Here is a 23,834-nt window from a genome sequence, read left to right as displayed (position 1 = left end):
GTTACTAACAGAATTTCAGTAAAAAGTGAATGTAAAAAGTTTACCGATAAATTTTGTAAAGGAGGGGTCAGCAGAAGCAGCAGCAGCGAGAAAAGCGGACGTCAGAAAGACCGCGCTGAGATTGGTCAGTCAGTAAGAGACGTAGACGCTCCAGATTGGTGCATTAGTGTACGCCGCGCTAGGAGTGGAGAATTACAGGGTGACGTAGACGCCCCGGATTGGTGTGTTAGTTAGAGTCGCGCTGGGATTGCAAAAGTGACAGACGCTCAGGATTGGTGCATTAGTGTGAGTCGCGCTACGATTGGATAGAACAAACAAAATAGTTGTAGAAGAAAACTAGCGATACAGAAAAGAGAAAATGATGTATTACGATCCACCAGAAAAGGAGAAAAAGTCCTGGTTCGGTAAAATCAAGAACATATTTAAAAAGGAAAAACAGATTGTGACTAGAGAGGGACAGTTGCTCCCTCCAGCGAAATCACCTGCATCTTTTATGATTACGAAATATGGTTATCATACATGTATTTGGTTAGACAATTGGGCAAAGTAAACAAAAGATGATGGAGTTTTGGCATTTCCAGAACATGGTTCATTTAATTTGGCGGTTTTGAGAAATCTGAGAGAAAGAATGATGAAGTTAGAACCGAGACCTAGACCTACACAGTTTGAAGCATTGACAGAATGGGAAGATCAGATGTATGACAGAGAACGACAACGGAATGGCGGAAGGTATAGATATATGTTTGGTAGATCATATGGACAAGAGAATCATGATGATAGTATGAAGAGATGGTGAAATGCGAATATGACCGATGGGTTGTTTCCTATAAAAAATGTGGAAGAAACTACTAGTAGAAAATGTACGGAAAAGAGAAATAATACAGGATCAGAAAGTTATAAGTATGATGTGTGCATGAGTCGGAGGATGATGTGCTAGAGGACATGTTTTATAAAAATCCACCCCCATATCAACCAAATTCCACATTGACATCGAGTTCCCCAGTAAATATAATCGCCACAGAATATAAAATTTGAAACAGTACCACATGAGGCAGGAAGAAATAATCCTTTTAGAGAAACAGAAAATACTCAAGTTAGTAAAATGGATAATGAAAATTCAGCAGAATTGGCTAGAACTACTTTAGAATTGACTGAGAAGATTAGAGAATTAACTAAAAATATGGAAGCAGTAACTGTTCCGGTAACAATAGGACCTGTAATACCGGTTTTTGATAAACAGAAGGCTAGTGAGCATTGTCTGACGATTCCTTATAATGGAAACAGAGAAAATGAAATACAAAGACGAGATACAAGAGAGAATTTGTGGGGACAAATGGTAGGAATTTCTGAACAAAGTACTCCCAAAAATTTGACAGTAAATCAGAGTTTAGTAAATAGAGCAATAATGACGACAGAGTCAGTACCAGGATCACTAAAAGGAATAGAATAAACACGAAATGAGACGATTCCTGAAGGTCCTACTTCTGATGAATTAAGTGAATGGCTGAGAAGTTTAAAACAAAAAGATGCTGAGCCTAAACCTTTGGATGTGTCCAAATTAAAAATAGTATTAGATGAATTAATAGTAGGGACTATTTCTACCGAAAAATTAAAGAGCTATCAGGATGAAGAATTAATGTTTCTATGCAAAAGCATAACATGGAGAGACAGAAATTTACATGAAAGATTAGAAGTGGCAAATGAAATGGGTATTGATTTTGAAAAGGTAAAGTCATTACAAAAACCATATAGAATAAATTTTTATGAAAAAGACATTGAAAACCTAAACACGACAGGACGAATGATTCAGATTAAAGATTTAATCATATTACTACGAAAATGGGGTGATGTAGACAAATGGAAGAGTAGATGGTTTCGAAAACCAGACGATGCAACGGATAAAACTTTTGCAGCTTACCCAGTAAGAGAAAAAGAAAAGGTAGTAACTGAATGTCCCATGAGCGAAATTCCAGGTGGAGGATATGTACATGTCCCCTGGACTAGACAAGATATTTTGTCATTTACCAATGATTATCCTCGACTGCGCGAAAAGCCAGTTGAGTGGTACAGGCAGGTAGATCGGTTTGTGAAATTATCAAAAGTTCTATGGAATGATTTGAACAGTCAGACATAATAGTACCTGCAGATTTATGGACAGAGTGCAAGGTAATGATTAGCTGGCCTACTCAAGAATACCCTAGAGATCCAAAAACATGTGCCCCTGATCCAGAAGTAATGAGAAAATATGAACAAGTAATTACCTTTCTGAAAAATAAAGTACCTCCTATAGAAACTGATTGGGTAAAAATTGATAGAACTCATCAAGAAGCGAAAGAATCGGTACATGCCTACTATGAAAGGTTGATCCTAGCCTTTAAACAGTATAGTGGTGATGAAAATTTGAGTGAAAAGGATTTGAGTCATTTTGTATATCGATTTGTGTATGGATTGCGACCTGAAGTAAGTGAAATGATTAAACAGCATACAGTAGATTGGCAAAATAAAAAGATAGATTAATTACGAAGACATGCGAAATATTTTAGTGATGAAATTGGGGCAAAGCAGCGTAAATTAAAAGAAAAAGCCATGTGGGCTCAAGTAAAAGTAGCAGAAAGACAGGAAGCACAATTGATTGAACAGGCAGCTGGTACAGGTATGAAACAAAAATTTAATAATGGAAAAGGGAAAGGACATTTTAATATAGATGAAGCAAAAAAGAAATGGCCATGTCATAATTGCGGAAGAATGTGGCATTGGAAATCCGAGTGTAAATTTTCCCCAAGTGCTAATGGTGATAATGCATCATTGAATTCACAGGTGCAGAAAGAGGTGAGTTGTCAACCGCAGCAACAGCAGCAGTTTGTTCCCAAACAGAATCAGGCGCCAAACCCGCCTTTTCCACAGAGCGTAAATCATCAGAAATACAGTAATGAGACAGGATTTTACAACGAAGAACAGGTAAATAAACTGCCACGCACTAGTGCTGTTTCGCAGTATTGGCTACGACGCGATGAGAGTGAGTCAGAAGAAGGTTATTGACGGTGCCGAGGGGAGGAAGAGGAGTGCGTACTTGGCGCAACTCTAGAAGTAGACAAGACAGGCCCATTTGTGGATGGAAAGGTAAATGACGAAAACATTACTTTCCTAGTAGATACTGGTGCTACTCGTTCAACTGTTATGTCAGCTGATGTTAAAAATCTTCCTCTCTCGGACAAAACGATCCAAGTAGTAGGAGTATCCAACAGACAGATAAAAACGTATCTCACTGATCCAGTAAAAGTTAGCATAGGGACATTTTCTGAAATGCACCGCTTTGTCGGTGCGATTCAAGCCCTGTAAATTTGTTAGGGAGAGATTTACTGTGCAAGATGAATTGCACCATATTTTGTACTCCAGATGGTATAGCATTTGAGACTCCAGATGAAGATGTACTGTATAAAATGACTATGGCTAATATGGGACCGGAAATTACCGAGGCATTTGCTGTATTTAACCCTGAAGAGCTGCCTCAAAAGTTGAAAAAGACAGTGAAGATGGAGGTATGGGATTTCACAGGAGAAGATGTGGGACTAATGAAAAATGTAGATCCTGCAAAAGTTGCTCTAAAAGAAGGAGTAAGTTACCCAAATATTCCACAGTACAAATTGACACCCAAGATAATTGCAGGAGTTACTCCTATAATAGACAGAATGATCAAGCAAGGTATTCTGATAGAAATAATGAGCAGTCCATGTAATTCACCAATTATGGGTCTGAAGAAGCCTAATGGAACATTTAGAATAGTACAAGACCTGAGAAGAATAAACAAAATCTGTGTCATGTTGTCCCATTGTACCAAATCCATCTGTGATTTTGTATCAGATTCCTCATGATGCAGAATGGTATACAGTAATTGATCTGTGTCATGCGTGCTTTTCCATCCCATTGCATCCCGATAGTCAACAAAACTTTGCGTTCCGGTTTGGCGAACGTATCTTGGCATCGTGCCGAATTTCACAGGGGTACACAGAGAGTCCCTCAATATTCAATCAGATATTGAAAAAGTCTCTAGAAGATTTAAAAATGCCTGAAAGGAATATGCTACTTACCAGTATGCATCTGTTCTTGGCATGTAGAGCTGCAGAGTTGTACACTTAGCATAGATCGCCATCTGGTGTTGGGCCCGGATGTTTGCAGTTTGTTTTTGTTCTTTGGACAGTCTTTGGAAGTCACGAGTTCGGTGACTCCTCCTTCGGTCCGTACTGCGCATGGGCTTCGGCGCCATCCTCAGATTGTTTTTCGCCAACAGGGAAATGATGGAGCGTAGTAATAACAGTGAGAAACCCATGTGTGTTGTATCTAAATAAGATGGACTGGAACGGATACAGGTAGCCGGGGAGGCGGGTGGGCGTGTACAACCATGCAGCTCTACATGCCAAGAACAGATGCATACTGGTAAGTAGCATATTCCGTTCGAAGCATATGAGCTGCAGATTGTACACTTAGCATAGATTATATAGCAGTACCCAACCTTAGCGGCGACCACCGGTATCCGTTGCAGCGGTTTGAAAAAGTGTCTTTAGTACAGCCTGGCCCACACTAGCTTGCTGCTTGGAATGCACATCTACACAGTAATGTTTTGTGAAGGTGTGCGGTGTTGACCATGTGGCTGCTTTGCAGATGTCATCTAAGGGTATGTTCCCTAGAAAAGCCATAGAAGCCCCTATCTTTCTAGTAGAGTGGGCTTTAGGAGGAACAGATAATGTTCTTTTTGCCTTTTGATAGCAAATTTGTATACACTTTACAATCCACCTAGCTATCCCTGATTTAGAGATGGGGTTGCCTTTATGTGGTGGAGAGAAGGAAACAAACAATTGTTTAGTCTTCCTGAAAGGTTGCGTTCTTTGTATGTAGTACAGCAAAGCCCTCTTAACATCAAGTGTGTGTAAGGCCCTTTCTGCAACAGATTGAGGTTGCGAGAAAAAGACAGGTAATTCCACCGATTGGTTGAGATGGAAGGGGGAAAAGACCTTGGGCAGAAACTTCGGATTTGTACGAAGTATGACCTTGCTGTGATGTATTTGTAGGAAGGGTTCCTGTATAGTGAACGCTTGTATTTCACCAACCCTTCTAAGGGAAGTGATAGCTACGAGGAAAGCTGTTTTCCAGGTGAGGAACTGTAGCTCACATTTATGCATTGGTTCGAAGGGTGGACTCATTAGCCGTGTAAGAACTACATTTAGATTCCACACAGGGGAAGGTGGTGCCCTGGGAGGAATTACTCGTTTAAGGCCTTCCATAAAGGCTTTAATAGCTGGCACTTTGAACAGTGATAAATGCTGTCTGTTTTGTAGATAAGCAGCAATCGCTGCTAGGTGTAGGCGTATGGATGAATATGCCAGGTTACACCTGTGAAGATGGAGCAGATAGCATATGATGTGCTGTATGGATGCGTCTAAAGGGTTGATTGTATTGTTACGGCAGTAAATTACAAATCTTTTCCACTTTGCGGCATAGCATGCTCTAGTGGTAGGACGTCTGGCTTCCATGATAATGTTCATACAATCAGGGGGAAGGTTAAGGTAACCAAATTCTAAGATTTCAGGAGCCAGATCGCAAGGTTGAGCTGAGCTGGGCCCGGGTGCCTGATTTCTCCATGGTTCTGGGTTAGGAGGCATGGGGACAGGTGCAGTTTTTGATGTGGTACCACTGATAGCTGTAGTAGTGTGGTGTACCACAGCTGCCTGGCCCATGTTGGGGCTACCAGAATGAGTGTGAGGGAGTGCTGCTGTAGCTTCCTTACCACTAACGGAATTAGTGGGAGAGGTGGAAAGGCGTATGCAAATCTGCCTGACCAGTTCATCCATATCGCATTGCCTTTGGACAATGGGTGTGGGTATCTGGCGGCGAAGCTTGGGCATTTTTTGTTTTCGTGGGTGGCGAAGAGGTCTATCTGCGGATGCCCCCACTTTTGGAAGAATGGGTGAAGAACTTGTGGATGCAGTTCCCATTCGTGTAGTTGTTGCGTTTGTCTGCTGAGCAGATCTGCCATGGTGTTTTGTACGCCTGGAACGTGCTGCGCCAGGAGAAAGATGTTTTGGGGAATTGCCCATCTCCATATGCTCTGGGCTAAGAGGGAGAGCTGGGGAGAGTGTGTCACCCCCTGTTTTTGGATATAATACATTGCAGTCATGTTGTCTGTGCGAATGAGGACTGCTTTGCCCGAAATCTGTTTTTGGAAAGATTTTAGGGCTAGAAAGATCGCCAAGAGCTCCAGATGGTTGATGTGGAGCGATTTTTGCTGTGGCGTCCATAGACCTTGCATTGTGAGGTGTAAGAGGTGCGCTCCCCAGCCGGAGAGCGATGCGTCCGCTGTTAGAATCACCTGAGGAACCGGGTCTAGGAACGGCCGCCCTTTGGAAAGGTTTGTGGTGTTTCACCACTGCAGAGAGTGATGGGTGCGGCCGTCCACCAACACCAGATCTGTCAGCTGACCCTGGGCCTGGTTCCACTGTTGTGCTAGGCACTCTTGAAGTGGACGCATGTGGAGTCTTGCATGGGGCACTATGAAAATGCAGGACGCCATCATTCCTATGAGCTTCATAAACACTCTTGCTGGAAGAGAGTGTTGAGGAAGGAATGTTTTGCGCAAGGCTTGCATGCTTGCGATTCTGGCTGAGTTTGGATAGGCAATACCTTTGGAGGTGTCTATAGTGGCCCCGAGATATTGCTTTGTGTGAGATGGTAGGAGGTGGGACTTTTGGTAGTTCACCGTGAAGCCTAGCCGGTGGAGCAGTTAAATGGTGCTGTTGGTATGTTGCACACATTGGTTGTAGGATGCGGCTTTTATGAGCCAGTCGTCTAAGTAAGGGAAGACGTGAATATGTTGGCGACTGAGGTGTGCTGCTACAACTGCTAGGCATTTGGTAAACACCCGTGGTGCGGTGGTGACCCCGAAGGGGAGAACTGTGAACTGGTAATGTTGGCCGTCCACCACAAACCTGAGGTACTTCCTGTGAGAAGGGTGTATTGGAATGTGAAAGTATGCGTCTTTCAGATCCAAGGTAGTAAGAAAGTCTCCGTGGCAAAGGAGCGGGAGGACTTGTTGTAGGGTGACCATGTGGAAATGGTCTGAATGTATGTATGCATTTAGAGGCCGGAGGTCCAGAATGGGCCTCAGGGTCCCGTCTTTCTTCGGTATTAAGAAATACAGAGAGTAGACCCCTAGATTTTGCTGATTGACGGGGACCTGCTCTACAGCGTGTTTTTGGAGGAGGGAGAGCACCTCCTGTTTGAGCAGTGTGGAATGTTCTTGAGACATTGGACAGTGCCTTGTTGGGATATTGGGTGGGGTAGATGTTAGTTCGAGACAGTACCCTGACCGAATAATTTGGGTCACCCATTTGTCCGATGTTATGGACTCCCATGTGTGGATAAAGTTTTGTAGTGTGCCCCCGACCGGAGTGGGATGGTCTGGGGGGAGCGAAGGGGAGTCATTGTGCGGGCGGGGTGGCAGAACGGGTGGTGTTAGTTTTGCCACTGCCCTTATTGTTGTTGCCTCTGTAACCACCCCTTTGGTAGCCCTTTGAAAAGGTATTTTGAGGAGGGGACTTGTAGGAGGTAGAGGCGCTATCGGTGGAGTAGCCTCTGCCTGTGCTACGAAGGGATGAGCGTCGAAAGGAGCGTTTAGGGGCCTGTGATTGTAGTGCCCCCATAGACTTTGCTGTGTCTGTGTCCTTTTTCATCTTTTCTAATGCTTCGTCCACCTTTGGCCCAAAGAGAGTTTGTTGGTCAAAGGGGTGATTTAGTATGGACGCCTGGACTTCAGGCTTGAACCCTGAGATCCTGAGCCAGGCATGACGACGAAGCAGGACACTAGTATTTATGGCTCTAGAAGCAGTGTCAGCTGCATCGAGGGCACACTTAATGGAGGTGTTAGTAATTAGTTTACCCTCCTGTATCAGTTCATGAGCCTTGCGTTTGTGTTTTTCGGGGAGGTGCTGCATAAGAGCCTCAAGCTCGTCGTAGTGTGCTCTGTCATAGCGCGCAAGTAGCGCTTGTGTATTTGCAATGCGCCACATATTTGCAGCTTGGGAGGCGGTGCGTTTGCCAGACGCGTCTAGAAGTTTGGATTCCTTATCTGGCGGTGGGGCTTCTCCTGAGGACTGGGAGTTAGCCCGCTTTCTAGCTGTGGACACAACTAGGGAATCTAAGGGAGCAGGGCCCTTAATGTATGCAGGGTCTGTGGGTGCCGCCTTGTACTTTTTTTCTATTCTAGGGTTCAATACCCTGGCCCTGACAGGGTCTTTGAACACCTCTGCAGCATGCTTGGTGACACCTTTAAGCATGGGCAAGATAGATGTGGACTTGTCCTGAATGTCAAATGTGTCCAGTAGGAAGTCGTCTTCCACTGGTTCACTATGCATTTCCACCCCATGGTAGTGTGCTGCTCTCTGCACTAAGTGGTGAAACCCTAAGGAGTCCTCTGGAGGAGACGGCCTGGATGGGTATAGGTCGTCCTGAGGCATATCCGGTATGTCAGGGTTTTGGTAGTCTTCCCATGGGTCTGGGGTCCCCGGTGGAGTGGGGTCCATTGGGGCGTCCGCCGGGTCATAATCTGGATCCCCGTAATCCGGATCTGGGGACGGGGTCGGGGAGTGATGAGGTAAGGGTGGCGGAGACCTGGGAGGTGGAGGAGGTGGAGGAGGCGGAGGAGGAGGTAGTGGGGAGGGCACTCTGAGAGGAGAAGTAGCAGAGTCCTTCCGCTTGGGCGGTGGAGGAGGAGCCGGTGTGTCAAGACGTCTTTTCTTGACAACTAAAGTCAATAGCCCAGTCTTTGGATCTTTAAATAGAGTCTTTTGCAAAGGGTCTGGTGTAAAGAGATCCAGTGGCGCCGAATCGTCCGCTGGCGCCGATGTTTTCGGAGCCGAGGGTTTCGATGGTTTCTGTGCGCCATGCTTTTTTGGAACCTCCGTTTTTTTCGGCGAAGGAGTTTTCGGCGCCGGAGCGTCGGTGCCGACAGATTTGTGTTTGTGTTTTGTCGGCACCGAGAGTCCAGGCTTCGGCACCGGTGGCTTCGGAGTCGAGCTGGGTATCACTTTCTTCGGTGCCGGATGGTGTTTTTCGGCACCAGGCGTTGGCTGGCTCGAGCCCGAGCTGCCGTGAGACTTCTGAGGCTTCGACACCGGGCCCGAAGGTGGGGTGATAGAAGCTGTGTGCTTGGTTTTGCCCAGGCCTGCAGGCGAGGGTGTAACCGGAGTCTCTTTGGTTTTGGGCGCGGGGGTGGGAGGGGGTACAGTACTCACGACCCGCTGCGCCGGTGTGATGTCCTCCACGTCGGAGTCGTCGGCCTCGGAAGCGCGGACGACGTCGTCCTCCTGCTCGGTGTGTATTTGCCCCGAAGCTCCGGCGTCGTCTCCGAAGATGTCCGGTGGAGCTGCGGTCGATGAGTGTGCCATGGTGCGTCGAGCTCTTCGATCCCGGATGGTCTTTTTTGATCGAAAAGACTTACAGGCGGGGCAGTCTCTAGCCTCGTGTTCTGGAGAGAGGCAAAGGTTACACACCTGATGGAGGTCGGTGTGGGGAAATTTAGACCCACATTTTGGGCACTTTTTGAACGGAGTCCTTTCCATCGGCCGGGACCGGAGTCGAGGAGGGCCCGAAGGCCGGTGCCGATGTACGGGATGGAGAAAAGTGCCGCTTCGAGAGATGACGATATGATGAAGAAACTCGAAGAACGAGGATTTTCCGTCGAGGCTGGAACCGTAGAAGTTCGAAGCCGGAGCACGAAGTATCACATCCGAGCCCGATGGCGGAAAAAAACAATCTGAGGATGGAGCCGAAGCCCATGCGCAGTACGGACCGAAGGAGGAGTCACCGAACTCGTGACTTCCAAAGACTGTCCAAAGAACAAAAACAAACTGCAAACATCCGGGCCCAACACCAGATGGCGATCTATGCTAAGTGTACTATCTGCAGCTCATATGCCTCGAACATTCAGTTCTAGTACAATATATAGATGATTTGCTTGTAGCATCAAGAACTCGAGAAGCTTGTGTAGTGGATACCATTGCACTGCTGAATCATTTGGCAGATGGAGGACTTAAAGTATCCCCATCGAAATTACAATTCTGTCAGAAAGAAGTACAATATTTAGGCCATAAAATTGAAAAAGGACTGAGAAAAGTAACTGCAGATAGAATCAAGATAATAAAAGGAATGAGAGCCCCAATGACACAAAGAGAAGTGAGAATGTTTCTTGGAATGGTTGTGTACTGTCGTCAGTGGATAAGTAACTTTTCCCTGATTGCAAAACCTTTGGTACGTTTAACCAGAAGTGATGTAAAAGATCCCATTGAATTAAATAAAGAAGAATTGATGGCTTTTAAACAATTGAGAGACAGTTTGTGTGAAGCACCAGCACTTGGTATGCCTGATTATGAAAAAGAATTTGCACTCTATTGCTGCGAAAGAAATGGATGTGCAGTTTCTGTATTAATACAGAAACATGGAAAACTAAGGAGATCAATTGCAGATTTCTCAGCTATATTAGACCCTGTAGCTGTAGCGTTGCCAGGTTGTCTGAAAGCTGTAGCAGCCACTTGCAAGAGTTTGGTACAAAGTGAAGGAATTGTGATGGGATATCCTGTGAGAGTGTTTGTACCTCATGATGTGGCAATCCTTTTAACAAGGAGCCGCACCCTGTTCATGACACACAGTCGTCTGACTAAATATGAGAAAGTTATCCTAGGTGCAACAAATGTGAGCTTGGTGAGATGTCTGAATGTGAATCCTTCAACGTTACTGCCTGATGCTGAGAATGTAGACGTCAGAGATGATGTGGATCATGACTGTTTGGAAGTGCTTGACTTCTGTACCAAACCGCGACCTGATATAAAAGTTGTGCCTTTGACAGAAAGTGACTATGGAATGTTTGTGGACGGATCATGCTTGAGAACAGATGAGGGAATTCTGAGTGCAGCATATGCAGTATGCACAGTAGCAACTGTTTTGGAAGCATCATGTCTGAAAGGAGTAAAATCAGCCCAAGTTGCTGAACTATTTGCCTTAACAAGAGTATGTAAGTTGGGAAAGAATGTGAGAGTGACTGTGATAACCGATAGTCAATATGGCTTCGGTGTAGTGCATGATTTTGGCCAAATTTGGTCACAGAGAGGATTTTTTACATCAAGTGGAACTCCTATAAGGAATGCTGAAGTGGTTGGAAAATTGCTTGAGGCGATACAGCTGCCTAAGCAGTTAGATGTTGTGAAGTGTGCAGCCCACACAAAGTCCAATGACTATGTATCGGTTGGCAATCAGTTTGCCAACGATATGGCTCAATATTGCGCACAAAATCAGAATTCAATAAATAGGGGAAGAGAAAGAGAAATTAATTCATGTCCCTTGTTGTTTACTAACACTGTGAATACATGGGAGGAAGTAAGGCAGTTGCAGGAAGAAGCAGGAGATGAGGAAATGAGACAGTGGGTAAAAGCAGGATGTGCACCACGGGAAACAGATCATTTGTGGGTTTATCGGGATGGAAGACCAGTTATGCCTGATAGCATGGTGTCTGCCATGGCACGGATGTATCATGGACAAGCAAATGTAGGAAGAGATGCAATGATGAGACTTTTTAAACAGACATGGAGAAGAGACGGATGTTCAGGAAATTCTGCAACAAGACTACAAAAGAAAAGTAAAAGACGATCAAATGCCAAATTGAAAAGATAAAAGTGTTCAAAATGGAGAAACAATAAATTACCGGAAAATACATAAAATTGAAAGAACCAAGTAGGTGCTTAGAGCCTTGGGTTAGACAAAATTAGTTGTGAAGTAGAAGAGGCTAAGTCAAAAGACACTGATCATTTTTCGAAATGGCAAACACAGAAAATAGAAAATCTAAATGTGTTTACCTTAGAAGATGGTTCAAAATGTGTTGTTGTTGTACAGGATTACTAATGCTTCTGTGGAGTGCGTTAGCTCTAATGGTTTCATTTAAGGTTACACTAGAAACAATAGAAGGACATAGCAAGAATACAACTAATGTAGAAAAGACTCAGAAGGTATATCCGACTAAAATAGATAGAAATGATTTACATAAAGATAGGTCTATAACTGATTTTTCTAACAATGTATTTTCAAAATGACTATACGAATATGTGAAGACTATGGACGTGAGGGATTGCTACGTCTGTATGCAGTTGCAAGCGTCTGTATCGGAGGGAGTGACTGACCATCACCTCCCAGTAACATATGGAATAACATGTAGTGTAATAGCAAGTTTGTTTTACAAAATAGGGAAATTAGTACCTGTAATTAACAAGTTGAATAAAGTAAAACCTGCAAAAGTGTTAGGTGAATTTTTCTTAGAAACTAAAGAATTAACATTAGAATCAATATTTAGAAATAATTTAACTTGCAGTTTAAAGAAGGAGGAGAAGGTTTTCTTGGATATGGTTGAAGAAAGGAGATTGAAAATGCAAAGGAAGGTACCTGAGAGAAAAGACAGTCTGGGATGTTGAAAGAGAAACCCATTTGAAAGGAGAAGCTAGTCCAACAATGGCTTTAGATTGGCCTCAGAAAGGGAAGTTGTGTATTAGAAGGAATCAAACTGCATATGATAATTATTTTGTAGGCACTAGTGATTGCCATGATACTTATAGAATCATGGGTGGATGGGGATTTAAAGGAGGAAATGATCCAGTTTTCCCTGGACTATATTTTATCTGCGGGAATAAAGCATACTATCGATTACCAGATCATTGGTATGTCACATGATATCTAGGCCTGGTTTTCCCAAAGATATTCCATGTGGGAAGAAGAAAAGATGGTGCACATGAGTTAGGTAGTCAACTAACACGTAGGAAAAGAGAATCTTGGTCAGAAATTGTAGGAGACATTTATGGAGCATTGATACCAGCAGTGGGAATATCTCTTAATGCACACAAAATTAGAAAACTATCAACAGTAGTGGATCGCTTGTCAACAAGCACCGCTGGAGGATTTTTATTAGTAAATACTGAAATGGTTGCCATGCGTGCCATGGTAATGCAAAATCGACTTGCTCTTGATATAATTTTGGAAAAAGAGGGTGGAGTCTATGGAATGCTGAAAGTTCAACATTGTTGTACTTACATTCCTGATGAAAGTCAAGATTTGAAGACATACATTAAGAATATAACTGATTTGCATGAGGAAATTGTTCCACTGGAGGTTGAAGGTATTTGGGAAAAGATTGTGAAAAAGTTCTCTACTATTAAGAACTTCTTACTTAAGCTAGGTAGTACCTTTATTGGTAAAATATTAATTCCAGTAACGTGTGAATATTTTAGTATTAATTCTAAGACTAGGATGTTTATGTAGCAAGAAAAGGAAATTACAAAAACATATAAAAAGAGAAACTGTAAGAAATTAAGAAAAAGAAAGAAAAGAAAGAGAATTTGAAGAAATAGAATTAGTAGAGTGGAAAGGCAATATGTATAGAAAAACAAGAGAAGAAGAGACAGGGGAAACAGTAATGTAATCTAACAAAAGATTAAGAGTATTGAATTCATTTCTTTTACTAAATTTTTTCCAAAATTTAAAGGTAGTAAGGTGATGTTAAAAATCACCAAAGGGGGGATTGATGGAGCAGGTAGTGCAAAATGTAGTATGCCTCCTCTATTTTGCATGAAAGTATTAATTGAATAACCTACTTATTATAATTTACTAATTGGGTGCTGTGATATATTAAAATTAACCAACCTGCATACACAAATTACACGTGGGAACTTGCTATTTGCATGGCAAAATAACTAATAACTTAAATACCTACGCATATTAACAGTAGTATATGTGATAATTAGATATCACATGCTTTATGTTGCTTTTGCGACGTTTGCACCTTCGTGGAAGACCGTAAAGGTGAATATACTGCTTTAAATGTCGCTATATGCTAGGAAAATACTAATACATAAAGGGATTAGTGAGGGTATAACATTAGAAGCATCATTTATTTGTATTAATTACTCTTTTGTGTTTGTTTCGCTTAAGTTGACATTTTGGCCTATCGAAAACATGGCGGCAGAGACCGAGTTCAGAAGTGGCCACCGTCTCATGAAGCGCGAAGTCTACTGCGCAGAATCGGATGGCTCCGTGAACTTCCTAACGACCTCTGTACACGCCGTTCCTGTCAAGGATAGGTTATTGGTGGACTGCCAAAGACACCGGAAAATAGAAACTGGTACAAATGAACAATGGACTTTTTGAACTAGAAGTCGAAATATTGCAACAATCGAAATTTGGTCATAGCAGGAAACATATCAGCAAAATCCATGTGAACCTGGACTATACAAAATCGGACGTTTTCCCCGGACCAATGGCAACTTTTCTCTGCCCAAAAATGTTTCATGTTATCCTGAAATTTATTATAAAAAGAGTAGTAGAATAGGGAGGGGTTCACGGAGACACGACACACATTCGGCGGTTATTATGACTGCACACCCTCTTTAACCCCACAGGCGATGACGGATGCTGGCACGACTTCTGGTCCTTTGATGATCTTTGGGACTGTAACGTGCTGAGCAAAGGACTTTTGGACTCTGAGATCTGGCCTGTTCTTTGGACAATCTAATGACAAAAATTCGGTTATGCTGAGCCAATGAAATAGAGAAAACCCAGATAGCCAGAATAGGTCAATATGGTATTCTGTGATTTAATTAAATTGATCTAGAAATTCTAAAATTTGAAGAGACAAATGCTAATTAATGAAATTTTAGATAAACAGATATTGATTAACAGAAATTATGAGTTTGTGGTTCTTTGTTGAAGAGAATAGAGGATTCGGAGTCTTAAATGTGTTTTAGCTGGTTCTAAATCACCATCAACCAATCCAACTATTTGGTCCGATTGACCAAGTGGGCGGAGTGCCTTGATGTACAGGATTAGGAATCTATAGGTGGCGAATGTTAATGTATATGATGTAAGATAACTTTTCTTTCCCTATAGGTTATAAGGTACTCCCACCCACATGTCCAGCGCATCTTTCCCCCTCCTGTGTGCAGACCTATGAAAGAGAAACGTGCGAGTGTTGGTGTTATGGGCCCCAACAATGAATGCATGTGTGAATGAGTTAGTGTGACGGCGGGTCTGCGACGCAGGGAGGATAGTTGTGCTCTCACTTTTTCCCCAGAGATGTTGTTGCGCTGGATCAGTGGCTATTTTAGGTAGGTGTCAACCTAGGTAACCCTTGAATAAGGTGGCTGACAGAGATATTTTGTCAAGGTGAAGTGTTTAAGGAAACTGGTAGTTTTGTCTTAATGCATGGTAATTGGTGTGGTAGGTAATCAACGCAGGTGAGGGTTGGCAGCATGTTTTATATAGGATTGAATTGTGGTCGAGAATGGATGGGTTTTGGATGTGATAGAGGCAAAGATAGGATCAGAAAATAGAAGCCTGGAAATTCCAACAAAATAAATGCCTCAGAGATTGATATAGATCAGAAGCAACAGGTTAAAAGTCAGGACCTGATTTTACGCATATCTGCAGCTCCAGCCCCCACACATGGTTGTTAGCCCACAGAGCATCAACATATATCGAAGCAGAGCAGATGAACTTGTGAGGCCAAATTCATGGACAAATCAATGACAAACCGATATATCATTTACTAAGAAATTAGTGTTCGCCTCTGTCCAGCATTTCTTTCAGTGGTGGTGCATAAAAATAGCTTGTGACTCCTAAAAATTTACAATCGCGTCTTTGTTCCAAAAGCGTCACACCCCTACACTCAGTCCAATCTACTCAAAACTTTGAATGATTGAAATGAAGTGAATGGCAGGATTTTTCTTTTAGTGTTTGTGCATATTTGTCAAACTTGGTTGAAGTTATAAACCAAAAATACTTTTCCCATGTATCACTTTCTCTACATCTCAGGCATATCTCAAATTTACAAAATAACCATCATACCACAGAACAAGAGGATTTCAATAGGCTACTGATTTAAGGATTTCATATAGATATACATACGTTTTATCTTAAGAACATCGAAGCTGCTGAATTTATGTACTTTTTAAGCTATCTTACTTGTTAATCACTGCACTCATTGTAACCTTACTTGAGTAAAAAACAGTTTAGGCCATCTGTAATTCTAATTACCTTGTTTCTGCCGCTTTCCTGCAAAACGTGTTTTGGTAGACATTTCATCACATTCCTGGATAAATAAAAGAAAGCATAAACATGTATGTCCCTCAAAAATATGTATAATTTATGGAAGTATGGAAACAGCAGATATTTTGAATAAATGTGTGTGCAAGTACATTACAGAACCTCCGGTTTCAGGCAATCAAAAAAGGAGGCATTAGTAAGGGTGGCAAGCAGAACACTTTTTAACCAGACAAGGGGAGGAAATAGATCACTGGACAGTCTTTCACACCTAGAAGTTTTAAGCATATGCAACAATACCAGCCTGGGATAGTGAATATGGGGCAAAAGGGTGGGGCAAATGCACTTTCCATGATGCTAGAGGGTATCATTTCATAATAAGAGTAAGGCAAGCAAGAAACTCATTTTGCTTAAGGTCCTTAACGTACCATGTGACAAAATGCATGCACACATTGGCGTGGGAATGACCTTATATTTTATAAGGAAGTACATTTAAAGGAAGCAATGGGGAGGAGAGCAGAGAAACCTCACAGTAGGAAATGCGGAGAAGCTTTTTTGTGGGAGCTTAACAGAAGGGCTTAGCATCACGATTGGCAAAGAGGATGGAGGTCATCTTCTTATGGCTCTTCATCTGCCCCTGCTGTGTCCGGGGTAAGTCTAAAAGAATCAACCAGTTAACAGGTTGACTCGAGATAAGTCCAGGAGGAAAGGAGGGGCTATTGTACTCATCCACATAAAAATAACCGTTTTATAGGGTATCAAAACACAGGCTTGTCTTGAGGACTCAGTGTGACAGCAGAAATCCTTGCTCCCATTGTGAAGATCGGAAGAAAGCCGCAAAATCACCACTTGCCATATGGGTCATGCCACAGAGCTTATTACCTATAAAGATCTCAATTAACAATTCAAACGTCGAAGGTATACGCGAGTGCATCCCTATTTTTGAAAGATGATTTGTAAATGAACAATTACACAGTATCATTCACCTCACTGTGGGCCTAATATCTCAATAGGATGGCAAATACTATTCCAAGACACCCTTCATTAGGACACCTCCAGGTGATCAACATTTTACAGGCAGGTCTTAGTAGATAATACGCAAGCTATTTTGGAGCAGAACTTCCACCACAAGGCCCAAAACCATCAGGAAAGGACTTACCCAACTGGATCCAGTTTGAGTTTCTTTGCAGGTGCTATGACGGACTTGTGAGGTATGTGATCAGGAGTATCCACGTCAAAGTTCATATCAAGGTCAATCTCGTCACCATCAGCTGGGCGGTGAAGGCGGGGTCGCTGAAGTTCTAGTGGGGCAGGGCTGGAAGTCAAGCTCAGATTGAGTCAACCATGTTTACATCAAAAGAACAGATGTGAAATTGGTCTCAATCTACTCATCATATACGTAAGCTGTAGGAAAGTGGATTGTTTGGTGTGGAAAAGGATACGGCCACCCCTTGATAGATGTCACACAGATTAAATTAAATAAATGTGTGCTCAATAACTGGTAACATCAAAAAAATCAGTTCTGCTTAAATCACAAGCAATGTATAAAGTATTTAAACAATGCATACACAGAAGAAAAAAAGTCACAAGAATACACAACACAGAACAACCATTTTAAAAATGAAGAGAACAACATTATGAGTAAGATAAGATGACACCATGAAAATCTAATAAGCGGAACTGGAGATAAGAATTTTTTAAGAATGAAGTTGAAGTACCACCATAAAGCGCCAACGGTGGCTAACAATCGCAGTAGACTAGGATCTAGGCGTAATTTGAAGCCAACCACAACCGAGTCGTGGTCAGATATACCAACAGAAAGGGACTGCCATTTTATCAGAGATGTTGGAGCATTTAGGGGGCGAATCTGAAAATCAATCAGACGTGAGGAACTGCTGGTTGGGTACTTTCAGCAGTAGGTCCCCTTGTTTCTGAAGCAAAAGTGTAAAAACATTTTCAAATTTTTTCTTGATGCCCATTCAACCACATAAGTACATCTCCAAGCCTATCCACCCTAGGACCTCAGGGGGGACCTAGAGACCCTATAGGTACCAGGAAGAGGCCACTAGAAAAGTCCAGGCAAAGTTCAAGTTGCCGCTGGTAGGCTGTGAATTGTAAGGAAAAGGCCTCTTGCAGCTTTTTGTATCCCTAAAGACGCACAGGAAGCCAGTCAACCGACCCGGGGAGTCCACTTCTGTTTCTTGAGTACAAGGGGGAGCAGGTCCAGTCTTTAAGAGCTCCTCACAGATCACAGGCAAAACAAATCCAATCCTCTTCTGGAAGTCCAATGAGTGCTCTGTTGAAGGATGGGTGAAGGTTCAGCTTTGTAGGGTTCACCAGTCTGTGGGTGGGGTCCCCCTATGACACTCCTAATCCCTCTCTGACCAATTGAGTGAATCTTCTCAGGCTGTAGCCTAACTACATGTTCAGTATTTTCGGTTTGATTTACTGTACACACACCGAAAATGGAATGTGTCAGAGCAAATCCAAGATGATGAAGGTCTATGACCACACTAAACCTGGGCTGGGGGTGCGAGTGGCGAGTGTACCATATTAATACGAATGTTCACCAACATAGACCACTAAAATTAAGTTTGAAGCAGGCTCTGCACCCACAACAATCTATCAGATACAAGGTGGGTACTACAGCACCCAGACAGGTGATATAGAAGTCGTGGCATTCTCTTCTCTCACTTTCAAGTGCAATAAAGTGTTACATGTAGCTCAAACGGACCGGTCAGTCAGGATTTGACAATGTGGTATCAAATCTATGCCCACTGCCTCCCCCAGCCACCTCACCCCTCTTGCCATTCAGGACAACCTATTGTTTAGCACCTGGGAGCAATTTCACACCTCTTTCTCCTCAAGTATTAGGCTAGGCAATTGCCAAAGAGTCGATTCAAATTAGCCTCCAGCAACTTCAGGCAGGGGAAACGTAACTTTCTAATAGTTACATCTACCAACTATTTAATACAATTTCGACTTTACCTTTAGATAGGAGTTTTATTTAATACAAAAATAAGTCTTTAAATGGAATCTGTAGCTGGTACAGGTCAAACGTTATAGATTAAAGGGTATAATTATTTTTATTTTTACTTTTCATGCGTGTCATCTTCAGCATGACCATTGAAAATGTCGTTTTGGGCCTAGTCATCATGTGAACATGCAATTTCTCAAACCACACATGTTCCACTCTTAAATATTATGCACCCAACCATGTGTGGAGCAGGTTGCGCTTAGGTGTGATTTACTTAATATTTTAAATCAGGTTTTCCTACCTGTCAAAAGGGTGAGGTTAACATATCTGTAGAGCAGGGTTCTGTCAGTGCTGCTGTCAGACTTCATAGTGCAGCCCTGAAACAGAAAATGTTACTTACCCAGTAAGCATCTGTACTTGGCATGTAGAGCTGTAGATTTACATGCTTTGCATACTCCTGCTATCTAGTGTTGGGTCCAGATGTTTGCAAGTTGTTTTTTGTCAAATAAGTCTTTCCAGTCACGAGGTAGGGAACTCCTCCTTTCAGTGATAGTGCACATGGGCATTGACTCCATTGTTAGATTGTTTTCCCACAGAGGGTGAGAATGGAGTTCGTAAAGTTAGAACCGAGATGTCCATGCGTATGTATGTAAAGTAAGAAAACTGCAACAGGTATAGGTACCCGGGGAGGCAGGTGGGTAGATGTGAATCTACAGCTCTAGATGCCAAGAACAGATGCTTACTGGGTAAGTAACATTTTACATTCGAGGCATGAGAGCTGTAGATCACATGCTTTGCATAGACTATACAGCAGTATTCTCCCAAAGCGGTGGCTAACCTGTAGCTGTTGCAGTAGTTTAAAAAAGTGTTTTAAGTACTGCCTGTTGCCTCGCTAACATCTACACAATAGTGCTTGGTGAATGTGTGTGGTGTAGACCATGTTGCTGCCTTACAGATGTCAGCTAAGGGAATATTCCTTAAGAAGGCCATAGTAGCCCCCATTTTGCGGGGGCAATGCACACTAGGGGGTATTAGCAATGTTCTTTTTGCTTTTGTGTAACATGTTTGGATACATTTAACAATCCATCTTGCAATACCCGATTTAGAAATGGGATTGCCCCAAGACGCAGAGCCCCAAAAGCAAATTGGAGTTACCAGTACACACATTCCTAGATGTGAGATCTTATTAATGGATAGACTCCAACCACAGAATGGAGAGGATGGGATGAGGAATCTGCAGCTAGGTAGAGTCTATACCAGAAGGAGGGTTACTTAAAGTAACTTGTTCTTTATTGAAACTTGTTTTTTTTGGTTTAAAAAATGTATATCTATTTTTTACAAAATAACATTACAGTTCAGTAACTTGTTCTCCCCCTCCCCATAAGCAAGCAGAGAGATTGGAGTCACACCATGCGCAAATACATATTTGCCACAGTGAGGCTTAGTTCCAATACCTTCTCTGCATCTTTATTGTTTTTAATTACTGGTGATTAGTCCCAGTAAGAGCATCTCTATTGCTGGCTGTAGTTGAAATCCGATTAGCATTCTTAAAGTCTGAATTACTTCACCCGAACAGCCACTCACACCCAGGCATGCCCGCCACCTGTGACTATAGGTTCCATTTGTCATTCTGCATTTGGGGAACTATTCTGATCTGGAGGAATAGGGTCTGTGTAGCCACTGTGGCATGAAGTAATCCCTATGTACGCATTTATAAAGTATACGTTTAAGACGTGCATTACGTGTAACTCTCTTGCAGTTACCCAATACAGATGTCCAGTCCCCTTCCCTTAACTCCATGCCCATATTGCCTTCCCATTGTGTCTTCAGTGTTGTTATATGGATTACCTTTAGGGTGACTACACCCCCTATACGACCACTTCCTGTGGGCATAATCCTGACCCGGATTCCACCAAAAACCACGATGGTGGGACTCTGGTTTCCGTGTTCACATCATGTAGCCCACATTAGAGGTGGAACTAGCCTGATGGGGAACATGCCTCCTGACTAGCTAATCTTATCACCTGTCCTGGTGCCAAATGTTCCTGGGGTGGCATTTCCTCTGTCTGGGGGAAGCCTGGGTCGCATTTCAACAGCGGAAGAGGCCATTGAAGCTTCCTGCCTTGATGCACAAGTTAATTACCTTCGGTAACGATATATCTGTAAGAAACATTAGTAGTGATAGATTCCTTACCTTAGAATTACCCCCAGGTGTCAGACTGGATCAGGAAAGTTTGACAGCAGTATCCCTGCGAGTCGGTAGGCGTCGTCGTGCGGCTCCGCATGCGCCGTTGGCGCCAAGATGACGTAGCTTGAGCTACTTAGACGCGCCCACCCGCGCTGACGTCAGTTCTGTACACGACTTTCCGCGCCAAGAACGCAGAGCCACGCAAGAAACTGACCACTGGTGCCATGAAACTAGGGCCCTGAAAGGGATGACCTTAACCCTAGAAATCAGTTCGCAAAACAGGGAGGATGGGTGGGGCGGTAAGGAATCTATGTCAATGTCAGATATTCTTATAGAGCGCACAATTCACCGGGAGGTCTCAAGGCACTAGCAGCAAAATGACAGTAAAACAGACAGTAGCCTGATACCTAAAGCGAAAACTTATTGGGGAAAAAAGCCAGGTTTTCAGCTTTCTACGAAAGCATTTATGATCAGCTATGGATGAAAGGTCTGATGGTAGTTTGTTCCAAAGCATAGGGGCAAGGTAAGAAAATGAACGGCCACCATTATGGGAGGTTCGAATACGTGGCTGAACAAGATGTGATTTAGTATCAAACCTTAAGGATCTTCAAGGTACATACCATTGCAGTTTTTTTGTTAGGTAGCCTGGGCCGGTATCATACATTGTCTTGTGTGTAAGACTTAAGATTTTAAAATGGCCTCTTTGACGCCCCGGGAGCCAGTGAAGGGTATTAAGAATTGGGGCGGAAGGAGATCTGGGGGAAAGATTAAGAATGAGTCTGGCTGTGGTATTTTGAAGAATCTGGAGCTTGGAAAGCAGGTCCGCTTTGAGTGCCGTAAACAAAGCGTTGCCATAATCAAGACGGCTAATAACAAGACCCTGCACCAAAGGTTTCCTCGCTTCAATGGGTAGCCACTTAAAAATGTTATGGAGATTACGCATAATCCCATAGCAGACGCCTAAGACCTGGTTAACGTGGGTTTTCATGGACAAAGAATTGTCGATGGTAATGCCTAGGTTACGTACTGCTAACTTGGGAGAGGGACACGTACCTAACTCCGGGGTCCACCAATCTTGCACCCAGAATTGCTCAGCTCTTCCAAATAGAATAATCTCAGTCTTCCTGCCATTTAGTTGTAGCTTATTTAAACTTATCCAGTCATTAATTTGGACTATGCAGCTCTTAAAGCAGGATTGTGTGCCAACAAAATCAGAGCCACAAGTAACAAGCAGTTGGGTATCGTTGGCATAAGACAGTCTCAAAGCCGTACGATCTGATGATACCCGCTAGAGGTGTTAGATATAGATTAAACAACATGGGGCGGAGAATAGATCCCTGAGGGACCCCAACTGTTACTGGGTTACTACGTGAGACCATTGCGTCTATGTGAACAGTGGTGGATCGGTCAGCCAAATAATTCTCAAACTAGTCTAATGCCTTCCCTCTGATACCCACCTTCCACAGTCGATGTTTCCAGAATTGCTGATTCTCTTTTTTCCAGAGTGAGCCTGATGATATCCATAATCTCAACAACTGCAGTCTCTGTACTGTGGGCAGCCCGGAAGCCTGATTGCGAGGGATCAAGTAGGCAGTGGTTCTCTAGATGGACAGTGAGGCGCTTATTAACTAGGTGCTCCAGTACCTTCCCAAAATAAGGTAGCAATGAAATGGGACGGTAATTTACTGCTAAATTGGGATCAGCCGAAGGTTTTTTAAAGAATTGGCTTGACCTGAGCATGTTTCCACCTAGTCAGAACATTGGCTTGCTCTAGTGACATATTAAAAATAACAGTTAATACATTCGCAAATAGGGGCATAATCTTAGTACAAGATCGGGGAGGAAAAGGGTCAGCTGGGGAACCTGATTTAATCTTGGTTAAACCTTCCACTACTTCAGTGACGGTTATGGGTTCAAATTCCATTAACAGGGGGACATCATTTATTTCCAGCAGAGGAGGTGCCTTGGTCATATTACTAGTTGGGTAGTTAAAGTCTCTGTCCTAGTGAGGAAAAGAGGCATAGATGGTTTTAATTTTATTATCAAAGAAGGAAGAGACAGAATCAACCCACTCTTGAGTAGCAGAGAAAGAGGACTGCTCAACCCGAGGGGGAAGTAAACTCTTAATATTTTGTAAAGTTCTTTACTCAAGTGTGCGGCATTATTTATACACTGGGTTAAATAGGTCTTTTTAGTTGATTTGATGTTTTTTATACAATTCAAATGACACTACCTGTAGTGCTTACGATCTTCGTCAGTTTTGATTTTCCTCCACTGGCGTTCAGACGATCTGCTTATTTGTTTATCAATTTCTAGTGCCGCTGTAAACCAAAGTGAAGCTTTACTTTTTACTTGAACCTTGGACAAAGTGACAACTTTATCCAGACCAGATATAATGGCGGTTTCTAGAATGCTAGCAGCCTGTTCCACAGTATCTGTTTGATATAACTGCGGGAATTCGAAATGGGTTAAAAAAGCGTCAGAAGTTAATTTACGCCAGGGCCAAATCAGAGTAATTCTATTCGGCCCAAGTTTCCTATGTGTGCT

At 42.9% G+C, this 23,834-nt stretch overlaps 1 protein-coding gene across 1 annotated transcript in view; it reads right to left on the bottom strand.

Annotated features, from left to right (window-relative positions):
* TRAIP (TRAF interacting protein) overlaps positions 1 to 23,834 on the bottom strand; it is a 280,748-nt gene that overhangs the window by 69,899 nt on the left and 187,015 nt on the right. Inside the window, exons 11-12 of the mRNA XM_085625058.1 lie at positions 17,282 to 17,437; positions 16,117 to 16,171 (exon numbers count right to left, since the gene is read on the bottom strand). Of these exons, the coding sequence (XP_085481184.1) occupies positions 16,117 to 16,171; positions 17,282 to 17,437 (211 nt within the window). The remainder of the gene's footprint in view (positions 1 to 16,116; positions 16,172 to 17,281; positions 17,438 to 23,834) is intronic.

Source organism: Triturus cristatus, chromosome 9 (assembly GCF_964204655.1).
Source record: "Triturus cristatus chromosome 9, aTriCri1.1, whole genome shotgun sequence".
NCBI classification, from domain to species: Eukaryota; Metazoa; Chordata; class Amphibia; order Caudata; family Salamandridae; genus Triturus; species Triturus cristatus.
This window is presented reverse-complemented; position numbering and strand designations above follow the sequence as displayed.